Here is a 21,579-nt window from a genome sequence, read left to right on the forward strand (position 1 = left end):
TCCTCTCTCTCTTTATGTAATACATGCACTAGTCTCAACTGAAAGAATAAAGAAAGATGGAGAAAATCTCTCTACCCAACTTGACTGAAAAGTAGCCCCCCCACAAGCATCTCCCAGTACCTATTTACCATATAGTCCATATAGCCAAAGGAGGACTTGCATGTCCTAGCCAACAAGAAGCCCATCGCCAGGCCACACACAAAAGTCGCCGGGTGTATTACAGGACGTCAGAGATGCAAACTGGGTCTTTGAGAATGGGAAAGTAGAGTCTCTAGTGTTGTATTATACCGCGTCTAGCTTAGTAGCTTCTGTTTGTGTATACAAACAAGACGGTTGGCTGCCGTCACTGTTTGGGCGGCGGCGGCCCTCTGGAGATCGAGAAGGAACAGCAGCAGCAGCACTCTCTCAATTCGCGTAATAATACGGCCGTATAGTGCTACTGGATGCTTTCTGTGTTTGGGCCGAGTTTGGACGGGTCACGCCTTACAACTCGTTCTGCATCTTAAAACAGACCGACTTGGTGCTTCGCATAATAACGTCCATGTAAAAATACCTACCAGCACAGGGCTCTTAAAGTGTATCAGAGACGGAGATTAGAATAGATGTGCGCCGTAAAAGAGAGACACTTTGGAAGTAGACAAACGAATTTGCATAGAATAAAGAGAATTTCAAATAGCCCATCCAAAGAAGCAAAGGCAAATAAAGGAAACATCCGAAACATCAGACCTAGGGAGTATAAAGCCAGCCGAGAATATTATAACCGTCGCATGCAGGGTCGATATCCATTTTTTATGACATCCTGGTGGGAATAAAAAGAGAAAAAATGGGGATAAAAGATAGAAAACAACAACCACAATCAAGTGGAGAATAGACCTACACTACTACATTACATAAGCCACACAGCCCTATTGATATTTTTTTTCTTCATAGGAAGCCGAGTGTATTTATATAATGTATAATCGACGTAAAAGAAACCATGAGTAATGTGTAACTGGGGGGGGGGGGGGGGAACTGGGCTACCAGGACACGTGAGTTCCATAATTTGTATGTGGTAGTCTATACCAGGAAATTACATACGTTCACTGTGCATGGCCCAGTGGTTGGATTCGACAATACTTGCGAATTATGACGACAATAAGGCAGTGATTCAAGAATCAAGACAGAAGCGGCAAACCTCGTTACTTGGCCTTTGAACGGCCTCCCGTTTCCCTCCTCATTCCCATCCGCGTATCGCCGCATGCACAAACACAAACGCCGCCTCCCCCCCCCCCCCACCTGCTTTTGTTCAGCCACCCTCCGTTTATTATACCCTACATATTTCGTAATAATCTTTTCTCCCATATTCTTCCTCTCAATAGCTGCGCTTCTTCCTCCTCCCTGTACAACCACCCCCCATCCTGAATGCCCTCCCCCAAAATGAGATAATCAACAGAATAATGCAGAGTCTATTATCTGTAAGGATGAGAAAGAAATGGAGCGCAAACTCCCTAGCCGTTCCGCAGTCGTTTCCCAATTGATGTGTTTATCTTGGTCTAAAAAACGCAGCGCTTGATTACGAGGACTTTGGGTCTAACCGTTTGCGGTCGTTTATCAGTGACCGATTTGGCAACACACAAGTTGCATCACGTCATTTTCTTAAATTTTCTTGTTGATTTATTTGACTTGCGCTTGCTTGTTGGATGAATCAATTAGGTCCTTATTGTCCACCACCACTTGTTCTTCGGTCAAATCAATCTAGTGACTTAAATTAAAACCTTTTTTAAAAAGACAATAACAAATGTAAACATTTAACAGGAGCTTTTAAATGTTCTTGTTTGATTGAAATTTAAAAGTTCCGGTTGCTGTTGTTCTGCTCAAAGAGCTCCGAATGTTAACAAACAGGAGCGTCGGTGGCTACGGTTGCCAGGGTCTCGGTGCAAGTTTAAGAGGCTTACGTCAATACGTGTGCTGTGCCCGCCGTGTAGTAGGAAGAAAGAGACGTGAATATCGGTGGAAGAGAATAGAAAAGGAGCAATCCTATCAAAAAGGAGCGAAACAAGCGACAGAAGGAGCGCAGAGAGGCCGTCCATTTTGTATGGGAAGAAACCGATAAGAATCTCTTTTCTCTTGTCCCGTTTAGTTGCCCGCAATCAACAGAATAGTTCCAGCAGCCGCTCTTATTCTTCTTCTACTTCTTTCCTTTTTCTTTTCTGATGTCCCACTATGTTGTATGTACATATCGGCAAGTCGATGGCTGCGCAACCCCCTCGCCCCCGTCGTAATGATCCCCTCCTCGTCCTTGTTTGTATCGGGGCTGCACCGTCTCTCTCCGCCAGCCGATGAAAAGCTCACGGGTCCACTTGAGAGTGACAAAAGACTGCAGCTGTCATCAGAATTTTAGTGGCGTATAACGTCGGGTTTCTGCGGGGGGAAAGTAGAAAAAGACGACCAGGAGGAGAGAACAAGTGAATCTTGTCGAGTATTTTCGTACAGGGAGAGAAACAGAGGACGGGGCTCGTACAAAAGAACAAGAGTAACACTCGAAGAGTTGGCATAACATTGATCTGCGCATTGGACGTCGAGAAGAGAGGATGACGTACAACAAATGCGAGGAAACACTGTGCAGTTGCCTGGTTGATATATTTGGGCGAACCGATGTAATAATTAGCTTGATTAATCCGCAAGCACAACCGACACCCGACCCGCTTTTTCCGTGTCGGTACACAATGCCCACGCCGTTCACTCGGTATTGTCGTCGTCACATCTATCCACAGTTTTGACAATGACAAATATCATGGCGCTGACTATCGACTTGATTTTTTAAAAGGGAAAAGAACAGAGTCATTTCCTCCATAGATACGAGCACTCGATTGAGACATTTTGATGCTGGGAATGATCGTCACTTGATGGCTGCTCTTTTGCACATGTACAATGGAAACTCTGAAGCAAAGAAGAATTCGAAAAGGGAGAAAGTAAAGAATAGGCGACAAGGAAATGATGACATTTTGTAACAACCGACCGAGCGAAAGGTCATGATTAGGTAAGATGACTTTGCGCTTTTGGCACAAGTGGGAAAACGCGTATAGTACCAGCACGTTAGGAGAAACTGTGTACAAGGAAGGAAAAAAAAATCTTTGACTCTTTTACATTTCTTGCTGATGTGCGATCGCCAGCAGGAGCACCTATACGGTTGTAAATAGACACAATAGTTGCGACTATAACAAAACCAGCGGAGGTGTAAGTCTATTCTGCTATAGATTTTCAAATAACTTATTCCCAACTTTTCCTCTTTTTTTTTCTTTTGATTCCATCGCCGTGTGTCATTATTGTAGTTGTATACATAACACAGCAGCAGACATGGGGGCAGCAACCCTTCATTCATTCACCAGAGCGGCATCGTCGTCCGACACATAACGCGCCCCGATCATTTATCATCTTTTTCCCCCCGTAAAAATGTGTAAAAGTTCACAACGAAAAAGAGCGCTCCTATTGTGCAAGTCTCCTTCCTCTCACCGATTCACCATAGTTCATCGCTTGTGTGGCTGCTGCTGCTGTTGTTGATGATGCGACCAGTCCTGCCGTGAAGCTGCAGCACCAAAAAGGAGACACAGCACAAGAGGCACAAGAGTTTTTATGCGCATTTTTGGGCGGCCATTGTTGTTTGTTGGGTCGTAACATAAAAACTGCTGCCGCGGGAGTTTTGTGTGTGTCTGCCCGGCCGAAGAAAAGAGGTGGCAAAGAAAGGGAGAAAAGTCATTGCTTGATGGCCGAAATGCTTTTGTCATTGGCTCCGACTCCAAGCGGTACCTCCCCCATCACAAAAAACATAACAACAAAGAAAAGGTGTATAAGAGTTGGTTCACGACGTGAGGATTTCATTTTGTTTGATTTCCCTTTTTCCCTTCTTGTATAAATTCTTTCCCGTCCGAGGTGTAACCGATAGCTAATTTGATTTTCCACGCCGGCAAAGTCGCCCACAGACACACAACGGCATATCGCCCGTTTCTTTCAAGGTTCTCGTCCGTCTCCGTGCGTCTGGCTCTTGCATCTCTGTGTGTTGCCCGCTGGATTGGCTACACGAATGTATTTATGTTTCTCGACTCCTTTTCACAGGCGCATTGTCGCCAACGCCTCCGAATAAGAACGTCAGTTAAAAGGGGCCCCTTGGTGGCTTGTTTTTTCTCCTTTCTTCTTCTTCTTCCAACACATTAGATTCTTTTGAATGCGAGTATTTATTTTATTTTTCAAAAATTCCTTTTTGTGCCACTTCCACCACTGCTGTAGTCCGGGTTCGTCTGACTGCTGTGGCAAACGCCTCGTATTTCATATCTTCTTGCGTCGTTGGGCGGCCATATTCTTCTTCCCTTCTCTCTGCTGAATCTTATATTCTTCGGATAGAATGGAGGCAGCAGCCTTGCACGGTTGTCAGTCCAACATTTTGTCCTTTACTGGACAATAACTACCGGGGGGTTTCGTCGCATGATAGATCTTCGTCTCCTTTCTTCTCTTCTCTGCTGCTGCGTCTTTTCCATATATTTCCAGGCTCTTTTGATTCGTCTCTGATTCTTCTTTTTTGTATGATTCAAACAATTTTCTGTGCGCAGTTACACTTGATTCCGACATGAACCTCACATCCGACACTACAAACTTATTCGGCTGGATGTATTACGACGGAATTATTAAAGTGAATCCGTACGGTCAGAAAGAGATGCGAGAAAAGGGGGTGATGGGCGAAGGTGAGAAAGGGGACGATCGGGTCATTCCTCAAACTCGGCGGTGACAACTGTAAACACCTTCAATCGCTCTGCCTAGTGATCCTTATTTGCTTCATCCTGTGCTGCAAGTGTGGCCCTTTCCATCTTCCATTTCCTCTTTTTTCAGTCGCCTTTTTGTTCGCACCGACAAATAGCCAAAGAAAAGAAGACGAGAAAAACAACCCCGTTTTACATGCGCCAGATTGAGAAAAACCAAACCGAGTGAAAACCTCTGCATTTTACCTAGTCATCCGTGATGGTACAAACTTGTAAGACCTTGCAGACGACCAGATTTAAACCTAATTAAGGGTGAACACAAAGTTGCGCTGGATGCAGTTGTGTACGTAATTGTAAGGGCATTTTTTTTTTGCTGTCTAAATCCATGAACCAAAAACAAGTCGCATTGAACGTTGTTCAATTTCAGATGAGAAAATTTCGTTCATTTCCTATGCAAATCGCTGAAACCCCAACGAAATAAAACCTCCTTCCAAATCCACCCTGGGGGAATAAAGGTAGGCTGACATTGATGACTCCCAATCAAATTCTTCCGGCCAACAGGGCAGGCCCTTTCTCGTCGTCCTCTCTTCTTTTGATGATCAAATATAAACGACATATTTATTTTTCCTTGTCCAATGTCGATGCCACTCGAGTCCGACATTGGCGGCCTTGTGAAGAGACGACGACTCTATTCGCCCGGCTGGATGCAAAATCAAACGCAACAACCAACAAATGAAATGTCCCCGCTCAGGGAGTCGACGATGGGTCCTGAAAGAATTTTCTTCTTTTTCCTTCAACAAAAAAATATTTTTCTAAAAATATCAAAGAAAAAAATACAACTCGGAAGATGAGCCACTCTCAATAAATAAGCCATTTTTGGCTTTTTATATTTACCTCCTCTCCTGAGGGTTCGCTACTTTGGCTCCTACTCCCACTCTCATCGTTATGGTCGCTGAGCCAAAGACTCGCCTGTTGGGTCCGTGGAATGACAAGAGTTATACGGAGAGCAATTCTTATATCTTTTATGTAATAGAACCTGAGAATGCGCCAGCGACAAATCGCTCAGCTCCCATTAAAGCGCCGCACCGATAGAGCAACGTACCCCAACGTTAATTTATCACTTTATCTTTAATAATGTATAGCCTAGCGCCTGTGTAGCGGCTGGATACATTTACATCATCCAGCACAAGCCGCAGCGACTGTCGTTTATTTGCGCCTTTGAGTCGCAACGCCGTGGATTGTGAACAAATGGCGCAGCGATCCCCGGCAATTCTGAAATTTGTGTCGACGACTGAAAGAATAAGAGTCCAGTGGGCAATTTGTGATGTTTCAAAGTTATTTTTTCTTTCAAGAGGATTAGAGAAAAGGATCGGTGAATCACTACGGCGGCTGCTGCTGTTATTCCCCGTCTATTTACATCCTACTCGGGTCCTATAGGGTCGCAGCGCAGCGCACTTTATTGTGTCTAGTCTTCACCTTGTTCATGACAAATGTGACCAGATGAAGAAGATGAGAGGGGGTGAACAAACAAAGCGTCGATTTATTTGGTTGTTTTTTCTCCCCCCTCGCTTCTCTTTTGGACTTATTTTTTCCTCTGCGTCCCTGTCCTCTTCAAAAATTGATAGAGAAACGCGCTTAAGTGTACACCGTACACCAGACTATTTTTATGAAATAAGTGCATTATTGTTGCTTGCATTTCTGTATGCAGAGTAGTTTGATACACTCCCCTCTTCTCCTTCTTCTCCCTCTTCTCCCTCTTTGCGTGTTTTTTTTTGTCCGTCTGTTTTGTTCGAGGACTCCCGTCCCATCTCTTCAGCAGTCAATGTCTCTGACACAATGGCATATGAACCTATTGTCAACCTTTGCCGTGCACCCCAGCCAAATTTTGTATACAACGATGCTGTTCCAGCCCTTCTATTTTCCCTTGTACACTTATAAGACCTAATACCCATATGGGTCCCGAGGGGTTGATACTGTCGCTGATGTGCAACACAAATAAGAGGGAGCAGTGTACATTTTTTTTTATTAGCGAAATATAGAAGAGATGCAGGAGAGTTTGATCTTCGTGCTCATACAATCAATGACAATTGACAGTTGGTGTAACATTTACGAATGAAAATTGACTCGTTGAGATTTGATGGGAACTGCTGGAGAGAAATCCCTTTTCTTTCCCTTCAATTTCTGTGTCTGCCATCTTCCCTTTATTTAACATCCTCCAACATTTTTTCTTTCCTGCACCTCATTCAAAAGATTTTCGTAGTGAAAAAGGGTTAGACCGTAGCGGCACGGTATAGTTTCCATTCCTCGAATCGTCGTAAAGGCCTGAAATGAATATTTTCAAAAATGAATTCCTTCTTCAACAGTTTCCAATCAAATATCCCCGTCGAGTGTAAATTAGTTTCGTAATAGACATGAAATGAAAGGCGACAACCCAAAGGGGTGACGAGATTTTGGTACAAGTGCAGCCAATTGTTGTAGAGTCAAAAATTGTAGATGCTGTAGCCTAAAAGTCGAGCGAAGGGCTCGGCACCTATTGCATCGATTGCGCCAAAGGGTTGCCAGGGAGCCGTTATTCGTATATTCCCGTTATGTGCGTGTACAATAACTGAGTTATCAAGTTGTTAATTCTCCGGTTGCACTTCCGACTCATTTCCGGGTGAAGAGGAAACAATCCAACAAGAAGGTAGATGCGAACATTAGTCAGCCTCAGCTACAATATGGCAAAAGTGGTGTTGATTGTAGAACCAGAACGAATAACCCTCTTCCCTCCTATCGCCTCCCTGTTTTGTGTTTTTCTTGTTGGATGAGAATATGAGACGAGATGGCGTTTCTCCCTGACGACGAAGCATCTGCTACTCCAGTCGAGGGGTTGAAGCTTATTCATCATCGAGTAATAGCTCCCGAGTATATTATTGTGATGTCGATGGGAGGATTTTATTGGACTGCCGGGCCCTAATCGGATTGTTGTCGCTGGCGCGAACAGTGCATATGACAACCGTGCTTTGCATCAATCGGCAAAAAGAAACTCATCAACAGACTCTTGTTCCAAATGGCTATTGTCATTTCTTTTAAGTCTTGTACATCTAAGCCATCAAATGTATGAACGAATTTCCCTTGGGCATCATTTCCCCCTTAAAAATCCGAATCTCCTTGGTTTCAAATTCGAAATGTAGTTTTTAAAAGAAGTATTTTTCAATATTATGCAGCGAGTGAAAGCGCAACTGCTGTCTGTGATGTTGATTCTCATTTTTCTTCATTTCTGGTTTCACTATCGAGTTCGTAAATCGTCTTGCGCTCCTCTATGCGACAGCCACAGCCAGTATATAAGTATAGTCTATAATAAGCTCCCGGCCAGACACACGAGTGGTGTACCAACAGCTGTGGACTGAAACAAAAGCGGGATTTATCCTTATTAGACGTTCTTACAAGGAGATGGCCACAGCAGCAGTCTGAATCTGCAATAGCGAACCTCTGAATCAAAACGGACGATTGCACTGATGGGAAGACGTCCAATCTTCTCTTGTCGTTCTTAAATGCTACGCTGCGTCGCCTTATTTGTGAATCCACAACCTGAGACTATGCGCGCATAATAACGGGATTTCGAGTTGAGATAGCGACGCGACAGCTTTTCCTGTTATTGACGGGAGAGGTTGGCAAAGCTTTGCGTATTGTGCCGATCCTGCCTAATTCGCCCGTGTGATAAAGGATTGAATCTGTTTCAAAATTATTCGAGCGGATTCTTAATAAGCTGTTGATAAAGCCCCAATGAGGGGACGCGCTGTCTATTGCTGTGGACCGTAATAAGGCTTGATGTACTCGTTGAGATGCTGAGCAGCGAGCACTGGTTAGTGGCATGAATCGGTGTGTTACGTCACTAATATTACATCGGGTTACATGGTCGGTAGAATCGGTAAAAACAACGAGCGCGAAGGAAAACAGATGACACTGTAACTACACAGAGATTCTCTCTCTACTATTCTGTGTTATTAGCAATGGTATTCACAACTGCAGACGTAAATGTCGTTTCAGTCGTCGTCTTTTGCGTATGAACAAGGTGAACTTTACAAGAAGCGCAGCAGTTTTGTGTATACAAGGATAGAGACGTTAGACGTACATATGCAACTAAGAACGGTCGCATCGCATATCAGGAAAGAAAAGAGACAAAGAGAGTTGGTCTGAATCATTCCATACAGTGTCGGTAGCAGAGAAAGAGACTGTGAGAGTTCCATCGGGGAGGATTATGCACAGGACAAAAACCGTACCGTATACAGCGAGAAGCAAGAGAGCTGGACTTGGAAGAGTAGAGGGTGGATGTTGTGGCAAGGCCAAGGGTTTGCATGACGAGTTGTACTACAAGTTTGCCCGGCAAATGAACTATGTCTGTGTTTATGCCGTTTGTAATCTGAGGACTACAAGAGTAATACACACTAGGTCCAACTATTATATACAAGGAAGGAAGGCTGAAATCCGGCCTATTGTCAGGTTCTCCATCTGTCGCTGGACCCTGTCCTATTCTTCTTACCATATTCCGGCGTATAAGTTGGAACAAAACATCTCGTCATCAAACAATCTCACATCTCGTCATCCAATCGATTCTTTTTACACAATGTGTTTTCCAGCTATTGATGGGCCATTGTAGAAACCGATGCATAGGCAGAGGTAAAACTAGAATCTGTTGAACATTTTTGCGTTCCTATTTCGACAAACGAGTTTTTATTTTTCAACTTTCAAGTGAGTAACAAAATAAAAGCGCTAGATAGTTTTGGCGATTATTCTCTTTCGCTGTTACATCTCTGGATTTTCTTATGGTACTACTCTGATTTATCTGGATTAAATTATTTTTAATATTTCCCTGGTAATTTTCAATGTTGCAGTGTCATCAATGACGCCACGTACAATGCACACGGATGATGCTTGGTAGCAACCTAGGATAGAAAAATTCCATGAAAATACCCAAAATCTGGGTCGGATTCAATAATATAAAGAGGACAAAGCCCCACTTGGCGTTTGCATTCTATTCCGTTACCGCCGTCATCAAAATGAGGAAGAAGAATGGGGACATTGAGAACAAACAAACAAAAAATCCCTGTGATCCTTGCGAGAACTTTTAATTCGTGGCAATACGAGAGTTTCTTGTTCTTGTAATGTTTGTTGAACAATACGCCATCCGTTTAGCGCAGGACTACGTATAGTCACGGGACAATATAGTTTAATGCTTTATGCCAGTGCGCACCGCAAAGACCCTCCCTATTTCTTTTCTATGCAGGAAAGCAAATGACATTTTTTTTATTCGTTGATGTCAAAAGATGTCCTTGCTTCCGTTGGCCGGAAAAAAAAACAAACAGTTGGAATAAGAGAAGGGTCCGCTGCTGCTGATGAATAGATGGACAAAAAAATATTCCATTTAATCGTCTTCCGCTGTATATGCTGCAGATGTGGAATCGCGCAATCCCTTTAACTTTGTTAATTATTTCCTACTTCCTCTTGAATTTCACAAACAAATTTTTAATCTGGATTCTGTCAAACATTTTTGCGCCCATCCAGTAATAAGATGTATACGCTAATAACAAAGCAACAACTTTTAGCAGCTGTATGTATGGAAAGCATTGCTGTTATGCATTGCGGCAACCCATATAGAAATAAGGAGCAGAGTGTTGACGGCGACATTATGACGTCAAGTCCCGCCGACAACACGAAGATTTACGCGCGAGCTTGTGTTTTATGTGTGCGTGTGCTGTGCGTGTCACGATATCCTCTCACTCACTCATCATCTAGCTGGTCGCCATCGTCCTCACGCCTCGCTTATTCTATGTTTAGCATCCAACAGTGTAGTGGCACGGCGGCTGTGTTTCCCTCAAAAAACAGTTGCTCGAGCACAGCAGCATATAACGTTATAACGGCTATATGCAAAGAACTAGTTTCTCTCTATTTCGTATGGCCCAACATAAATGTAGAGGTAGGCGGAGTTGGTTGTAGAGTCATCAGAGGCGCAAGAGGCCACAACCAATTCAAAAACTGCAAAATATTATTATTTGTTTAAGGCTCGTTATTATTAAGCTAAGGCAGGCAGTTAAGATTTGGAAGAGCTTTAGCGCTATTATTAGCACATCACTGGATTCATTATTGCCCAAAACCTGAATTTGAGAGGCAGCTGGGTTGTCCACCTTCGAGATTTTGTTACCTTACCAGTGGACTGTGTGTGGTTGTTATTAAAAATGATTGGATCCCATGAATTTTTTCTTAAAGCGCATGGAATCCTAAAGGTTGGACGTTGCGGTGGCCAAGATTGTCAGCTACCTACGTTAGCAAGGTATTCGTTGGGTTGACTGTGATTTTGATTTCATAAAAAAAAAAAATACGTTCAACAACTCGCTAATAGTCGTAGTAAGAAAATAAAAATAATTCAGCTCTCTCTTACACTGATTAGCTGCAGAGGCTCTATACTATCATTGTGTGTTTGCGTGTTTAAATTCATTGTGTGTTCATTGTGTTGTTGATTGCGTGTTAAAATTTTCGCTTTCTTCCTATAATCGAGGTATCGCGCCATCTAGTTCGAAATCAAGCAACCTCAAAGTCACCTCAAAGTAGAGCCAGAAGAATCCATATACAATCTTAGTACAGCAACATCCGGAAACAAAACAAATCGTTGCTAATTAAAGTTGTATTCCTGTGATTTCAAATACCAAATGGAACTTCTATCTTATGTAGGTTTATCTTTACCTAGTTTCCTTATTTTTCTATTATACCAACTTATTTCTTCAAATTTTAGATGCATAGCTACTGTCAGTTATTCCAACAAGTTGACTTAGAGCTCAGTCACTTTCCATCTATTAGATCCTCTTACTGTCAAAAGCCTAAAACTCCTGTTTGAAGCCCACATAGAGTGGAATACAAATGTGAGGAGATAAGGTATTTAACCACTAATGCTACCACACCAACCACACTACGTCAAATGCCTTACTAAATCATCACCCAAATGATAAAGGTAAGCATCAATATCACCTTTCACCACGCTACTGCAATACTTCATGACAATTTCTTTATCGTCAGGAAATTTATCCCACCTGAGGAGTAATGCTGTTGGCTGCTGTAATTCCATTATTACGGTTTTTCATCATGAACATTTCAGTGTGCTTCTTAGAAAAGGTAAAGATTAATATGCTTTTTTAATTTTTATATTTTCAGTGCAACACATTTTTTTTTACAGAGCATGCAAGATCCCCACGGACATCCTTGAGAAATTGAATGCTGGATTTTGTCCATGACAGAAGAGGGACTTCCACCAACGTTCTGCTACATCCTTATCTTCAAGACGTACGCTCATCCAGCTTCACTGCTTCAGTTCTTCTTTGCTGCTTCACTGGCGAGTTAGTTCACTTCAGTTGCTGTGACAACTGCAGTCACTGACAACGGGATTATGGCCAGGTACCGGACAATTGACTTATTTTCGTAGATTATCTACTAGTAATCTATTTGCGTTAAACTCTCTGTCTGTGTAATAATTCCAAAATCAGGCCCTTCTTGCGCGCAACTTAGCTTGTTACTTAGACGTTTCTTTTTCTAACGCTAGATGGCTTTTTGATAATTGTCAGATGTCAAAACAGTCAATTTCAGTTACTTTCAAATCTCTTTAAACATTTATGGGCAGGTGTTATGTGGAAATTTTTTAGTGAAAATTGACGATAACTATTCCCCCAACAAAGCTCACTAGTTAAATTTTTAAAAATGTGTTTTTTTTTCTACTTCCGGTTTTATGATTTCAGTCAGTAGTTCAGTAAATAATCATTCGACGCACAAAAGAACCACAAATTCGTGATCCTCGTCCAATTTTTGGTAAAGTTCATGTATTTTTTTGTACGTTTTCGTACTTCCGGTTTTGAAAATTTTCCTGAACTATAGTTCAGGAAAATTCTCTATTTTGGCCAAATTTTGGATTTCGTTCAAATCACACCTAATCGACCCCAAATTTCATGGAGATCACAAATATGTGGTTTAATTTTACGACAGCTCAGTGGTTGAGGCGCTGTGGTTACTTCCGGTTTACTTCCGGAATTTTTATTCATATAAAAGTAGCAAGTGAGCTTTGTTCTGTGTACAGTTGTTAACATTGAAAGCTAATTCTAACCAAAAATTTCTAGCGCCTGTAAAGTTTTGAGCAAAAAAACCAGATCAATGTACCTACATGTAACTTAATTTTGTCTTTATTCAGGTAATGCAGAGGAGACGTCGAGAAGATGGACACCAAAATATCTCCGTTATCTCCAAAATGTCAGCGCGGATCATCATTTGTTGTTGGTAATATTTGTGTTAGTTAACCCGTTGTCTGCCACGCATTTGTTCTCCCCTAGCTCCTTTGCACGGGCCGCGCTGGTCGGCCTCGTGGATTTCATGCCGCGAGGTCGGAATGTCGCCAAGCCCAAAATTTGTCGCAAGGCAAGCCTTTTAGGCAATGCACCATAGTTCCCTCTTGTCGATGCGGTGAAGTCCCACCTTGGTCATGGATCCTTCAGACATGGCGCGTTGAAAGTAGAGAACAAACCTAAGGGTTATATGGCGTGGCAGCCAACAGGTTAACTTAAGTGTATGTATGTATGTATGACTATATGATTGTAAAATGTGGAATTGTGGGTGGAGGTGGGACAATAAAGCAATTCCTTTTATAAGTTTTTTGTTGATTGGTCTTTTAATTTATAACAAGTCTTGTTTAGGAATTGTATCAATTTCTTACAAATTCAAAGTCTTCCTTATTTATAAAATCTATCAGCCATTTACCTATTACTTGTAAGACTTGACAAAACCAACAATCACAACTTTGGAATATTTTCCCTCTGAAAATGAATTCTCTTATCAAAAAAATGCTCAAGATACAATTCAAGATCAAAATTTAGAGTATACTTAACGCAGAACCATTCTTTCGCAACTTACACTAAAACAATCGTCAAAGCAGAAGAATGTCCGTATGCAAAGCAACGAAGGCAGTAGTCATCTCTAATACATGAAACAAACAAATCATAACACAGCATACTAACATTGAAGAAGTCAACACAAATAGAAACGCCTGTCGCAATGTCGAAAAGGTAGGTATTAATAAAAGTCTTATTCTTTAGTCTTTTTTATTTTCTCGTTTAAGATCAACAATCAATTCACAGTCACTAGTAACCATGAAGATAACCGACGAATTTAAATGATTAACAAATAGAAATTTCGACTCTAGTATTAAGGAGCCTTCTCGTAGTAAGTTGGGGAAGCGTTGGTTGTGGTATAATATTCAGATGCCTAAGTAGTGTAGTAACTCGGGGTAGAGTAGTGCTTCGGAGCTTCGGTGTAGTAGGTCGGAGTAGCGTAAGTAGTTGTGTAGTACTCCGGTGCCTCGGTGGTGGTGTAGTAGTACTCCGGTGCCTCGGTGGTGGTGTAGTAGTACTTCGGTGCCTCGGGGGTGGTGTAGTAGTACTCCAGTGCCACGGTGTGCTAAGCTGGGGCAGTCTATGTTGCATTGTAGTACTTGGGCGCTTCGGTGTAGTATTCGACAGCTTAAGTGGTGTAATAAACTTGAGCCTCGGTATAGTACCTGGGAACAGAATAGTAGTTATAATCATTATAGTTAAGCTGGAGCAGCGTAAGTTGTAATGTAATACTCAAGCGCTTTGGTGATGTATCTCGGGGCAGAGTAATACTTGGTGGCTTCGACGTAGTAGCTCGGGGCAGCATAAGTTTTCGTGTAATACTCTGAAGCCTCTAGGGTGTACTAGTTGGGGGCCTCGGTGTAGTAAGTATGTGTTGCGTGCGTTAACATTTTTTTGTAGTGTAGCGGTGACGTGGTGTAGTCTTCTTTCGGTGCTGTTGCTTGGTATCCACCATACCCAGGAGACATCAGTACACCTGTGGTCGACGCAGCCATCAACGATACAACACCCGACAGCACCACAACGCCATAGTTAACTATACAATTAACAATTTGAAAATTAATTTACTAATTCAACGGGTCTTACACACAACTACAAACAAGTTAGAATTTATTCACGACTGGAATAAAAACGAATATTTACCCATGATTGCGAACTGATGTAATACGATGAAGAAGGCATTTGGTGACCTGTAGTGCGCTGCAGTTGTTGCCGTGTCGGAGACGCTCACTCTACTGATGTCTGATCGCCTTTTCTCTCTCCTTTTATACGACTTTTTCTCACCCTGACCCACCTTTTAAGCCTTGCGGCTATTGCACCAAATTGATGATGAAGCAACACGTTCCGTTCTTACCCAACCTCTACACCACTGCATGACGCGTTTTACATAATGATCTCCGTGACCTTCGCTTATGTAAGACATGCAAACTGGCCTTTCCTTCTGCATTTTGACGTTGCTGGGGGATGGGTCTACATACAACCAATATCAAAATGAATACCAAATGGTTATGAAGCATATAATGAAGCAACATGTCCCTTTCTCACCCAACCTCTACACCACTACATGATACGTTTTACGTAATGATCTCCGTGACCTTCGAGCGTCAAGTCCATGTAAAGTGGCCTCTCCTTCTCCAGGTTGACGTTGCTGGGGGATGGGTCTACAAAAACCAATATCAAAATGAATATCAAATGGTTAAGGCTTAAAATTCACTTTATATCAATTGACATTTGAGTATATATTCACCAATATATCATTCAATGAGTAATATTCAGACCTACAAAAAGATAGTTTTATTTTTTAGCTCTGTAGTATGGAAATGATAATAAAAGGGTATAATGACGATCAATGCAGTAAAATTGTGTGACCTCTTTAGATTGAATCAAATATAAAGAAAAAATATTAGTTACTCACGCAATATTTTTCTCGCCAAAATCAACATCATCTCATCTAACGAAATATCACACATCGCGAACAGCCAAAAATCTTAAGGGTAAAACTCCGTGCTGTGATGAGACCAGGGTAGTAGAAGCCGGTTGGGTAGTCGAATGATAATGGCCGCCGAAATGATATTCATGTAGGCCGCATCTTCTCGGTCATTACCTAAATGGCTAAATCGAGAAACAAAATGTAAACAAAATTTAAATTCAGTGGCATGGCAATGAAGTTACACAGATAACGCCAATCAGGTTTCCTGAGCAATCCAGAAGAGGGAATGAGTCAAGTTCTATGACAAAACGAATAATCTGTGTTGGACGTGTGGTCATTGACTTATTTTGGAGGGACAACAACACATTTGATCATATAAAGGCCATATCTAAATAAGAAACCAAACAAATGTTAAAATTGCTATTAGCATGACAACTTCTCTAAATTGAATGTAAACACAACTTGTACATTTATGATAGCATGATCACAATATGAACCTCTTTTTTTTTGTTGTTGTTGAAAAACAGGGAGATTCAAGGGTAACAGTCAATGGGTTAGCAAACAAGGAATTTTGTTGACTGTATCTAGTCCTTTTTCTTGAAATGACATGAGTTCTCATAAAGTCTATCATACCAATTTAGAAACCTTTAATTTGGAACCTGTAAATAAAAAAAAAGTCTCCTTGTTTATAATTAGTGTCATCAAATGTGCTTCATGTCCACAATCTAAAAAATTAATTAGTTATAACAGTTATCAGTATAAACTCGAATATCGAAATTGTTAGATCAATATATGTTAAATCTTAAATCGATAACAGATCAATACTTTTAAAACATTTTAGACTGCAACAAAAAAAATACATGTGAAATAATGAAAAGTGAACTTACACATGAAACCACCAATCAGTTTTATCCAAGGTTCTCTAAAAGATGGAATGAGAGATTAGTCCATGCTGGGGTTGGTGGTGATCTATTCAAAATTCCAAATCTCATTATTTTTTTTAATAGCAACACAATTAATTGAAAATTACATTTATACTATTGATAGACAGGTAGTATAAGTTCCACTTGATGTTGTGTACTGATAATAGGTGAATCTGTTGACTTCTGATGTTGATGAAGATTATTTTTAACATCCACCATTTTTGAAAAAGTTCCCTGAAAAGAAAAGTAAACAAATTGTATTGAAATGAATTAAGTTATCTTCTCGTATTCCAGACTGGAAAGTGAAGAACTGTTGCATTTGGCTATCAAGAGTTTGGCTTTCAAAAGACCACCTATATTAATGATCTTAACGGTCCATCCGTCTTAAATCGTTTCCACGAATTAGTAACTAACTGAAATTAGAAAAACTGTGAAGTTCCTAGCCCGACAGAAAGCAAATGGTGATATGTAACCAAATTAGGTGGACCATAGCCTACGTAGTACATACCGATCACATGAGGAAATAATACACGGTTTTCCTCCACTCAAACACAAAGAATGTAATATTAGCAGACATTAAGAGTTCACTAAAAGTCCACAGAATTAGTCGAAATGGCCATCGTCATCTAAAACTGTAGATGCGACGCGTTTTTTTTCGTCATGAAATGTTTGCAGACCTGTCGTGACTTGTTTTGAAGTTATACGTTTTTGCTTTAATAAATTGAATTAATCAGCTGCTGGTGAAGCCACCTGACGGACAAACTCTCAACACTTTTGGAGAAGCCACCTTGCGGACAAATTCATCCCTATTAGTGAAGCCACCTGACGGACAAATTCTCAACACACTGTTCAACATTATTATCCCTGAGGTATATTTATATACGAAGGTCCTTAACAATATAGGGTGTGGGGTATAGGGGGTAGGGTAGTAGTAGCTAGTAGTGGAATTCAGAGGGTTTAATGTCCATTTAGTTATCCTTTATACGTTTCTTCCCTGAATGACCAATCGTCACCAAATTTTGTACATACTTCTGTCAAAATTTGATACATGTCGTGACGGGGTTTCATTGGTTTTTATTACTGTTTTAGAAATTTAATTTGCGTGTTTATTACCTAGCTGGTTGCCGAATCCAAGTTAGTGAATTCGCTTTGTTTGCTTAACCTTCTAACTGTCAGTGTTGTGCAGTCAGTGCTCAGTAGTGTCAACAACAAGAGAAAAAAGTTGTTTTCAGAAGAATTCTTAAACTGGACTGCTGATTAAACTGGAAAACTATTTCTAGCAACATCTAGCAAATTCTTTGAATCATGACAGCAGAAGAAACCCTTCGGGTAATCTTTATTAGAGTAACTTCATAAAAACAATACTTTTTCCTTTGTGTTTGTGTTTTAATGCGCAATTCAACACGAGTAAAGAGAACAAAGTGAAGAAGAAAAAGTGAGATTAAAGTGGTTTGTGATAAGTTCTTCTTGAATTTTAACAGTTTTGATATATTTTACTAAATTTTACAATGTAGAGGCCGAGTATACCTGCCAAGTCGTCAAAGAATCTGGACCATTTGTCAAATTTCAGCTAGAGTGGCACTTGCCAAAGCACAGTACAAATCGGTATGTCAAATTTGCAGACAAAATTCATAGCGCCTGCTCTGCTCAACTCCTAATGCCATATTCTCTTTGAAACACAGCATGCATGATATACTCAACAAGCCAGGAGCTATCAACACCCTTCACCTGACAATCCCAAAGTTACAGGAGTCTGATAGTGGAAAGTACCGTTGTGTTGCCAGAGGTCTATTACTACCATCAAAATTTTTAAAATGATTTCATCCGTTTCCAAAAATACTCTTCATCTTTCATCAGCACAGAGACTTTGGTTACCGAGACTTTTTGTTGGGTAAATAAGTTTTAAAATGTTGACTATAAATGAGTTAAAACTAAGCGTACAACATTTATATATACGTTTGCCCACTTTATAGGAAATCATTTGTTAGATTTTTGGGTGGACCATCTATTATTCAAAAACCTATTGCTCAGCCAATTAATTTGGCAAATGAACCTATTTTAGGTAAAAGTTAAAATTACTTATGATTTGATGGTTTCATTATTTGTTTATCATATTTAGGTTATTTGAAAAGCAGCGAAGAAAGAGTTGCCTTGGAAAATGCATTACAACATAGGCAATCTGCTGTTGAAGAAATTCCAATTGTTATTGATGGCAAAGAATATTGGACTGATGATGTTCATTTATCAGACAATGGTATTCTATTTCTTCCGTTTTAAACCACATTTATTGACGTGCTTATTGTTTTGTTTTTTTATTTATTAAATTGCAGCCCTCTAACCATCAGAAAAAGATCGCGATATTCTGCTATGGTTCTCCCGTATTTTACTTTTTTTTTAAAAGGGGTTATTTTTGTTTCTTAATTTTTTATTTCCATGGAATTAGGAACTACTACAAAAAGCTTTTGGCGTTTCATTGAAAGCCAGAAGCGCGTGGGAGAAGGTTCCTTTGAATAAAAAAGTTTATATTTTTTTTAAAGCAGGAGATTTGGTTTCCACAAAATATCGTAGTCAACTCGATGCATCTACCATGCTGGGACAAGGCAAAACAGTTTATCAAGCTGAAATTGATGCAGCTTGTGAATTAGCGGATTTTTTGCGGTAAAACAAATATAGAACATATTGGTATTGATGACGTTACTCAAGAAGTTTTATAAAAATAGATTTATTGCAGAGTTTGCTCAACGATTGTATGATTATCAACCAGTAAACGTTGTTCCTTCGATACAAAATTCGGTAAAATATTTATTTACATTAAAGAAACCATAAACTTTAAGATTAACTTAATTCATGTGTAGGTTCGACATAGAGTGTTGGAAGGATTTATCGCCGCTATTTCTCCATTCAATTTCACAGCCATTGGAGGAAACCTTGCATATGCCCCTGCGATTATGGTACTCTTCAACCATTCTTTATTTAAGAATTTATTTATGTTTAGAATGGTTTTGTGATTAGGGAAATGTTGTTCTGTGGAAACCCTCTGACACAGCATTGTTGTCGAACTATATAGCATTCCGATTGATGGAAGAAAGTGGAATTCTTCCTGGCGTAGTGAATTTCTTGCCTACAGAGGGTCCTACTTTTGGACGAGCGATTACCAACTCGACGCATCTAAGCGCCATTAATTTCACAGGATCTGTTCTGTAATATTTTTAGATACCTGATGGTACCGACGAAATTCTATTGCTATTTTTTTTTTTGGAAACAGTACAGTCCACTGGTTGTGGAAGCAAGTAGGAGAAAATGTTGACCGCTTCCGGAATTTGCCACGTTTGGTTGGCGAGTGTGGAGGGAAGAATTACCATTTGCTTCATTCATCTGCTAATGTGGAGCACGTTGTCAATTCTACCCTTCGTGGCAAAAGCAGCTATTTCTGACGGCTTTTCTGATGGCACATGATCGTTGTCATGAAGAAAGCGATTTAGTGAATGAAAGAATTTTCAAGATAATTTGTTTTTCATACAACATGTCCGTAAAACGTGTCATGGAGTAGTGTAGATGTTGGGTGAGAATTTAACGTGTTTAATCATCATCAAGCAGGTACAATACCGCAAGGCTAAGAAGCGAGGGTGAGAAATAAATCGTATAAAAGGAGATAGAAAAGGCCAGAGACACCAGTAAACTGATCATCACGGACAAGGCAACAACTTCAGTGCACTACATGTACCAAGGATTTTTCTTCATCGTATTACTGGTTCGCAACAATGGGTAAATATTCCGTTTCTTTACAAGGATATTTATTGACTGTTGGTAAATATGCTCGTTACTGTTGTATATAAACGTTTAACTATGTATGTTAATTTTCTAGTTAACTATGGCGACATGCTGCTGTTGGACGTTCCATCGTTAATGGCTGGTTCGACTACACTGGTGTTTCCTGGGTATGGTGTATACCAAGTAACAGCAGCGAAAGAATAGTACTTGATACGCAACACAACTTACTACATTAACAGGCTCCAGAGTACTACACCACCAAGGCTCCAAAGTACAAGTCGAAAACTTAATCTGCCCCGAGTCACATCACGCAAGCGCCTGAGTACTGCACTGAGTCTTCCAAGTTCTACAACACCAAAGTTCAAGGTCCAACCTTTAACGTTACACTACAATCTACGCTTTTTTAGCTCACTATACTGATGCTCCAAATTATATTCTGCCTGCAGCTACTACACCGAGTCTCCAGATATTCACCATCAGAGCGATCTTCACCGAAGTGTCCAAGTACTAGACTACAACCTACTGCAGCTCACTGTGTGTCACAACTGTCTTCTTTACCGTATTAAATCGGTTTCCAATCATGGGTAAATATTCATTTTATTTTTAGTTGTGAATCAATTTTATCTCATTTTTGGTTGTTGACAAGAACATTAAATTTTTAAACTGTATTGTTTCATTGATTAGATAGCGCTGATATGTGATATATTGTTTAAGGCTGGGTCGACCACGGGTGCACTGATGTCTCCTGGATATGGCCGATACCAAATCACCACAAGCTGCCATACTTCACAACAACGAGGTCCAAGTACTAAACCACTGTGGGATGGAATATTACAAGACTGCTGCTACTTTCTACTACACCAAGGCCCCTAATCCCCTACTGGTTGTCTACTGAAATCACCTCCATACTCAAGTTTGAAAAAATAAGTTTTGATTTTCGCAACAATTTTATTTAACTTTCTAAAAATAAAACATTCATGGTTCGTATGTGTGATAAACTTTTATAATTAAATAAATTGTTTTCTACTGCCAAATAGTGTATTTTTTAATATAATCATGAATGGTGTACAGACCTGAAAAATGTCTGTTTCTAGTCTGTAAAATAGTCAACTCAACGAGCTGCTTTTGGGGATTGGGAAAATGATGTTGTTCGAGCAAATAGACAATTTTCCATTTCTAGTAATGTTAATACAAAAATTACGCGTAGATGTTTTTTTCGTTAGGATCCACTCCCCGGCGTTTAAAAAATGCCCGAAGGACATTACCGAAGGAATCTTGTTTTAATTAACAAACAGAAAAGTTTCAACTTTCCTAAGGTTATC

General features: G+C 40.4%; 2 protein-coding genes and 4 long non-coding RNA genes across 10 annotated transcripts; 4 read left to right on the top strand and 2 right to left on the bottom strand.

Annotated features, from left to right (window-relative positions):
• The first annotated feature begins 11,393 nt into the window (after positions 1-11,393).
• Positions 11,394-12,977, top strand: LOC124350308. Its single transcript, XR_006920713.1, has 5 exons — positions 11,394-11,434; positions 11,500-11,715; positions 11,781-11,876; positions 11,938-12,155; positions 12,940-12,977. It is a non-coding gene; the product is annotated as an uncharacterized LOC124350308 (long non-coding RNA).
• Positions 12,978-13,600: 623 nt separating this feature from the next.
• On the bottom strand, positions 13,601-15,036 carry LOC124350214. The gene is made up of 3 exons (XR_006920467.1): positions 14,777-15,036; positions 14,366-14,669; positions 13,601-14,298 (listed from the first exon to the last, which is right to left on the bottom strand). It is a non-coding gene; the product is annotated as an uncharacterized LOC124350214 (long non-coding RNA).
• Positions 15,037-15,265: 229 nt separating this feature from the next.
• Positions 15,266-16,719, bottom strand: LOC124350324. Of its 3 annotated transcripts, XR_006920773.1 has the most exons (7): positions 16,577-16,719; positions 16,451-16,532; positions 16,032-16,222; positions 15,806-15,951; positions 15,549-15,745; positions 15,348-15,411; positions 15,266-15,294 (listed from the first exon to the last, which is right to left on the bottom strand). It is a non-coding gene; the product is annotated as an uncharacterized LOC124350324 (long non-coding RNA). The 3 variants fall into 3 exon arrangements; XR_006920772.1 differs by lacking the exons at positions 15,266-15,294; positions 15,348-15,411 and having other exon boundaries at positions 15,421-15,745; XR_006920774.1 differs by lacking the exons at positions 15,266-15,294; positions 15,348-15,411; positions 16,032-16,222 and having other exon boundaries at positions 15,421-15,745.
• Positions 16,720-17,650: 931 nt separating this feature from the next.
• LOC124350179 lies at positions 17,651-19,077 on the top strand. Of its 3 annotated transcripts, none has more exons than XM_046801225.1 (6): positions 17,651-17,815; positions 18,001-18,091; positions 18,169-18,377; positions 18,460-18,548; positions 18,606-18,740; positions 18,817-19,077. In XM_046801225.1, the coding sequence occupies exons 3-6, from the start codon at positions 18,301-18,303 to the stop codon at positions 18,822-18,824; spliced, it is 309 nt and encodes a 102-aa protein (XP_046657181.1). In that variant the 5' UTR covers positions 17,651-17,815; positions 18,001-18,091; positions 18,169-18,300; the 3' UTR covers positions 18,825-19,077. The 3 variants fall into 3 exon arrangements, 1 of the variants encoding a protein (XP_046657181.1); XR_006920421.1 differs by having other exon boundaries at positions 17,802-17,921; positions 18,817-19,073; XR_006920420.1 differs by lacking the exon at positions 17,651-17,815 and adding an exon at positions 17,831-17,935 and having other exon boundaries at positions 18,817-19,073.
• On the top strand, positions 19,074-19,920 carry LOC124348512 (delta-1-pyrroline-5-carboxylate dehydrogenase, mitochondrial-like). Its single transcript, XM_046798739.1, has 5 exons — positions 19,074-19,144; positions 19,207-19,279; positions 19,342-19,437; positions 19,499-19,686; positions 19,752-19,920. Exons 1-5 carry the CDS (start codon positions 19,074-19,076, stop codon positions 19,918-19,920), a joined length of 597 nt encoding a protein of 198 aa, XP_046654695.1.
• A 282-nt stretch (positions 19,921-20,202) lies between these two features.
• On the top strand, positions 20,203-21,306 carry LOC124350269. The gene is made up of 5 exons (XR_006920625.1): positions 20,203-20,251; positions 20,352-20,424; positions 20,497-20,623; positions 20,704-20,841; positions 20,972-21,306. It is a non-coding gene; the product is annotated as an uncharacterized LOC124350269 (long non-coding RNA).
• The last annotated feature ends 273 nt before the right edge of the window (positions 21,307-21,579 follow it).

The sequence above is a fragment of the Daphnia pulicaria genome, chromosome 7 (genome assembly GCF_021234035.1).
Source record: "Daphnia pulicaria isolate SC F1-1A chromosome 7, SC_F0-13Bv2, whole genome shotgun sequence".
Classification (NCBI taxonomy): Eukaryota; Metazoa; Arthropoda; class Branchiopoda; order Diplostraca; family Daphniidae; genus Daphnia; species Daphnia pulicaria.